Below are 4299 nucleotides of genomic sequence, written 5' to 3'. Positions count from 1 at the left end.
AGACTGGAGGGTGCGTGTGCGTGTGTGTGTGATGTGTGTGTGTTCTAGACTGGAGGGTGCGTGTGCGTGTGTGTGATGTGTGTGTGTTCTAGACTGGAGGGTGTGTGTGTGTGTGTGTGTGTGTGATGTGTGTGTATTCTAGACTGGAGGGTGCGTGTGTGTGTGATGTGTGTGTATTCTAGACTGGAGGGTGTGTGTGTGTGTGTGTGTGATGTGTGTGTAGTCTAGACTGGAGGGTGTGTGTGTGTGTGTGTGTGTGTGATACGTGTGTATTCTAGACTGGAGGGTGTGTGTGTGTGATGTGTGTGTATTCTAGACTGGAGGGTGTGTGTGTGCGTGTGTGTGTGATGTGTGTGTATTCTAGACTGGAGGGTGTGTGTGTGCGTGTGTGTGTGTGTGATGTGTGTGTATTCTAGACTGGAGGGTGTGTGTGTGTGTGTGTGTGTGTGTGATGTGTGTGTATTCTAGATTGGAGGGTGTGTGTGTGTGTGTGTGTGTGTGATACGTGTGTATTCTAGACTGGAGGGTGTGTGTGTGTGTGTGTGTGTGTGTGATGTGTGTGTATTCTAGACTGGAGGGTGCGTGTGCGTGTGTGTGTGATGTGTGTGTGTTCTAGACTGGAGGGTGCGTGTGCGTGATGTGTGTGTGTTCTAGACTGGAGGGTGTGTGTGTGTGTGTGTGTGTGTGTGTGTGTGATGTGTGTGTATTCTAGACTGGAGGGTGTGTGTGTGTGTGATACGTGTGTATTCTAGACTGGAGGGTGTGTGTGCGTGATGTGTGTGTATTCTAGACTGGAGGGTGTGTGTGTGTGTGTGATGTGTGTGTATTCTAGACTGGAGGGTGTGTGTGTGTGTGTGTGTGATGTGTGTGTATTCTAGACTGGAGAGTGTGTGTGTGTGATACGTGTGTATTCTAGACTGGAGGGTGTGTGTGCGTGATGTGTGTGTATTCTAGACTGGAGGGTGTGTGTGTGTGTGTGATGTGTGTGTATTCTAGACTGGAGGGTGTGTGTGTGTGTGTGTGTGATGTGTGTGTATTCTAGACTGGAGGGTGTGTGTGTGTGTGTGTGTGTGTGTATTCTAGACTGGAGGGTGTGTGTGTGTGATGTGTGTGTGTGTTCTAGACTGGAGGGTGTGTGCGATGTGTGTGTTCTAGACTGGAGGGTGCGTGTGCATGTGTGTGTGATGTGTGTGTATTCTAGACTGGAGGGTGCGTGTGTGTGCGTGTGTGTGCGTGATGTGTGTGTATTCTAGACTGGAGGGTGTGTGTGTGTGTGTGTGTGTGATGTGTGTGTATGCTAGACTGGAGGGTGTGTGTGTGTGTGTGTGTGTGTGTGTGATGTGTGTGTATTCTAGACTGGAGGGTGTGTGTGTGTGTGTGTGTGTGTGATGTGTGTGTATTCTAGACTGGAGGGTGTGTGTGTGCGTGTGTGTGTGATGTGTGTGTATTCTAGACTGGAGGGTGTGTGTGTGCGTGTGTGTGTGTGATGTGTGTGTATTCTAGACTGGAGGGTGTGTGTGTGTGTGTGTGTATTCTAGACTGGAGGGTGTGTGTGTGCGTGTGTGTGTGTGTGATGTGTGTGTATTCTAGACTGGAGGGTGTGTGTGTGTGTGTGTGATGTGTGTGTATTCTAGACTGGAGGGTGTGTGTGTGCGTGTGTGTGTGATGTGTGTGTATTCTAGACTGGAGGGTGTGTGTGTGCGTGTGTGTGTGTGTGATGTGTGTGTATTCTAGACTGGAGGGTGTGTGTGTGTGTGTGTGTGTGATGTGTGTGTATTCTAGATTGGAGGGTGTGTGTGTGTGTGTGTGTGTGATACGTGTGTATTCTAGACTGGAGGGTGTGTGTGTGTGTGTGTGTGTGTGTGTGATGTGTGTGTATTCTAGACTGGAGGGTGCGTGTGCGTGTGTGTGTGATGTGTGTGTGTTCTAGACTGGAGGGTGCGTGTGCGTGTGTGTGATGTGTGTGTGTTCTAGACTGGAGGGTGTGTGTGTGTGTGTGTGTGTGTGTGTGTGTGATGTGTGTGTATTCTAGACTGGAGGGTGCGTGTGTGTGTGATGTGTGTGTATTCTAGACTGGAGGGTGTGTGTGTGTGTGTGTGTGTGTGATACGTGTGTATTCTAGACTGGAGGGTGTGTGTGTGTGATGTGTGTGTATTCTAGACTGGAGGGTGTGTGTGTGCGTGTGTGTGTGATGTGTGTGTATTCTAGACTGGAGGGTGTGTGTGTGCGTGTGTGTGTGTGTGATGTGTGTGTATTCTAGACTGGAGGGTGTGTGTGTGTGTGTGTGTGTGTGATGTGTGTGTATTCTAGATTGGAGGGTGTGTGTGTGTGTGTGTGTGTGTGTGTGATACGTGTGTATTCTAGACTGGAGGGTGTGTGTGTGTGTGTGTGTGTGTGTGATGTGTGTGTATTCTAGACTGGAGGGTGCGTGTGCGTGTGTGTGTGATGTGTGTGTGTTCTAGACTGGAGGGTGCGTGTGCGTGATGTGTGTGTGTTCTAGACTGGAGGGTGTGTGTGTGTGTGTGTGTGTGTGTGTGTGATGTGTGTGTATTCTAGACTGGAGGGTGTGTGTGTGTGTGTGTGATGCGTGTGTATTCTAGACTGGAGGGTGCGTGTTGCGTGTGCGTGTCCAGGTACAGGGCTAATTCTGGCCCAGCACTTTGGACAAGTCCGCAGCGTGCCAAAGCGGGGCAGTGGGCGAATCCTGTTCCTGAATGGGGCGGCACCGCATGACGTGACAGCGCGTGGGCCTCGGCCTGGGCGGGGCGCGGAGCTGGTTCCGGGGCCCGCGGCTTCCCCGGGCCTGCGGGCCGAGCCCTCCCTCGGTGCCCCCTGGCGTCCCCCGTCCTTGGCTCCTAGCGCCCGCCGCAGGCTCATCCCCGCCCCGCGGCTTCCTCCCGCCCCGGCGTGGGGACGCCCGCGACCCCGGCCAGAATACCTACTTTCCCGAGCCGCTCACTCCCATCAGCAGCACTACCCCGGGAGGCTCCATGGTGCCGACTCGCGTCCTCGGGTGACTCCGCCCCGGCTGTCCCTCCCCAGCCCTGGGCCAGCCGGCTCAGCCCTGCCCGCTTTCGCTGGCGTCCCAAGCCCTAGTGCCTCCTCCAGGACGCTTGGGAGGGACAGCGGCTTTTGGACCCTGGGAGGGTGGCGGCTCCACGGGAAACCTTCTCTCAGCCCGCAGGGTTCTAGCCCGGAGTCCAAATAGCTGGGAACGTATAGGTTCTCCCAACACCCCTTGGGATCTAAATATTCTTGACAGTAGAGAGCTGGCTCCGGGACTTGTGACTCGGGAGCGTTGACTTAGGGCTTCTTAGAGAAGCTGGGTTGCCAAAGGAATCTCTTCTTTGAACTACTAACGAGATTTGACCTCACGCAATTCAGCATACGTTTGTTTAAACGCCTACTGTGTGAAAGGCAGAAACAGACAGGTGGTGGAGTGGAATGGAGAGCCAGCTTTGGAGGCTAGTTTGGCCTCTCATGCATGGCTGCCTGGGTAACCAGGGACCCCTCTCAGTACCCTAGGCAATTGTCCTTCATTCTCTGAGAGGATCATGACATCAGCTGTGACATGCAAGTGAACCGGATTTAAGTGAGGAAGGGCTGTGCAAAGTGACCAGACTCACAAAACTACAGACTACAGAGCAATGGCAGATTGACAGGGAAGGAAATAAGCATCTATTAAACCAGGCTCAATGCTAGGTGCAGGGGGATGTAAATTGTGTTTATCCTTCCTTCTTGAAGAGTACCATGATATCAAGATGATGCCACAACTTGCAGTTGACTTTGAGTAAGGGAGGGTTGTGCAAGGTCACCAGCCTCACTTTCTTCTGAGCCATATGGGTCCACTGACCTGGGGGATATAAATATGAAAGTGTGTGTTCATCCTTCTTGCCAAAGAAGACCATGCCATCAGAGAAATGATGACATGACTTGCACTTGACTTTGTTTTGAGTGAGGGAGGGCTGTGCAGGTCACCAGCCTCACTTCTCCTCCAGAGCCATCTGAATCCAGTGACCAGATAGTCATCAGGATGACTGGAGATGACCCAGGATGAAGATAATTGGGATTAAGTGATTTGCCCAAGGTCACACAGCTAGTGAGTGTCAAGTGTCTGAGGTGAGATTTGAACTCAGGTCCTCCTGAATCCTGCACTGGTGCTCGATCCACTGTACCACCTAGCTGCCCCCAGGGGATATAAATACTAGGAAAAGGAAAGAGAATGGTGCCTGCCCTCAAGGACTTACATTACAACAGGGGAAGAGAAAACACAAACAATGGAGCTGAAAAATGAGTGAG

At 52.0% G+C, this 4299-nt stretch overlaps 1 protein-coding gene across 1 annotated transcript in view; it reads right to left on the bottom strand.

Annotated features, from left to right (window-relative positions):
* Positions 1-3092, bottom strand: part of IDNK (IDNK gluconokinase) — a 16120-nt gene extending 13028 nt beyond the window's left edge. Inside the window, exon 1 of the mRNA XM_072605319.1 lies at positions 2943-3092. Within this exon, the coding sequence (XP_072461420.1) occupies positions 2943-2992 (50 nt within the window). The 5' untranslated portion in view covers positions 2993-3092. The remainder of the gene's footprint in view (positions 1-2942) is intronic.
* Between the last annotated feature and the right edge of the window lie 1207 nt (positions 3093-4299).

Source organism: Notamacropus eugenii, chromosome 1, assembly GCF_028372415.1.
Source record: "Notamacropus eugenii isolate mMacEug1 chromosome 1, mMacEug1.pri_v2, whole genome shotgun sequence".
NCBI classification, from domain to species: domain Eukaryota; kingdom Metazoa; phylum Chordata; class Mammalia; order Diprotodontia; family Macropodidae; genus Notamacropus; species Notamacropus eugenii.
The sequence above is the reverse complement of the archived record's forward strand: the minus strand, read 5'-3'. Positions and strand labels throughout refer to the sequence as shown.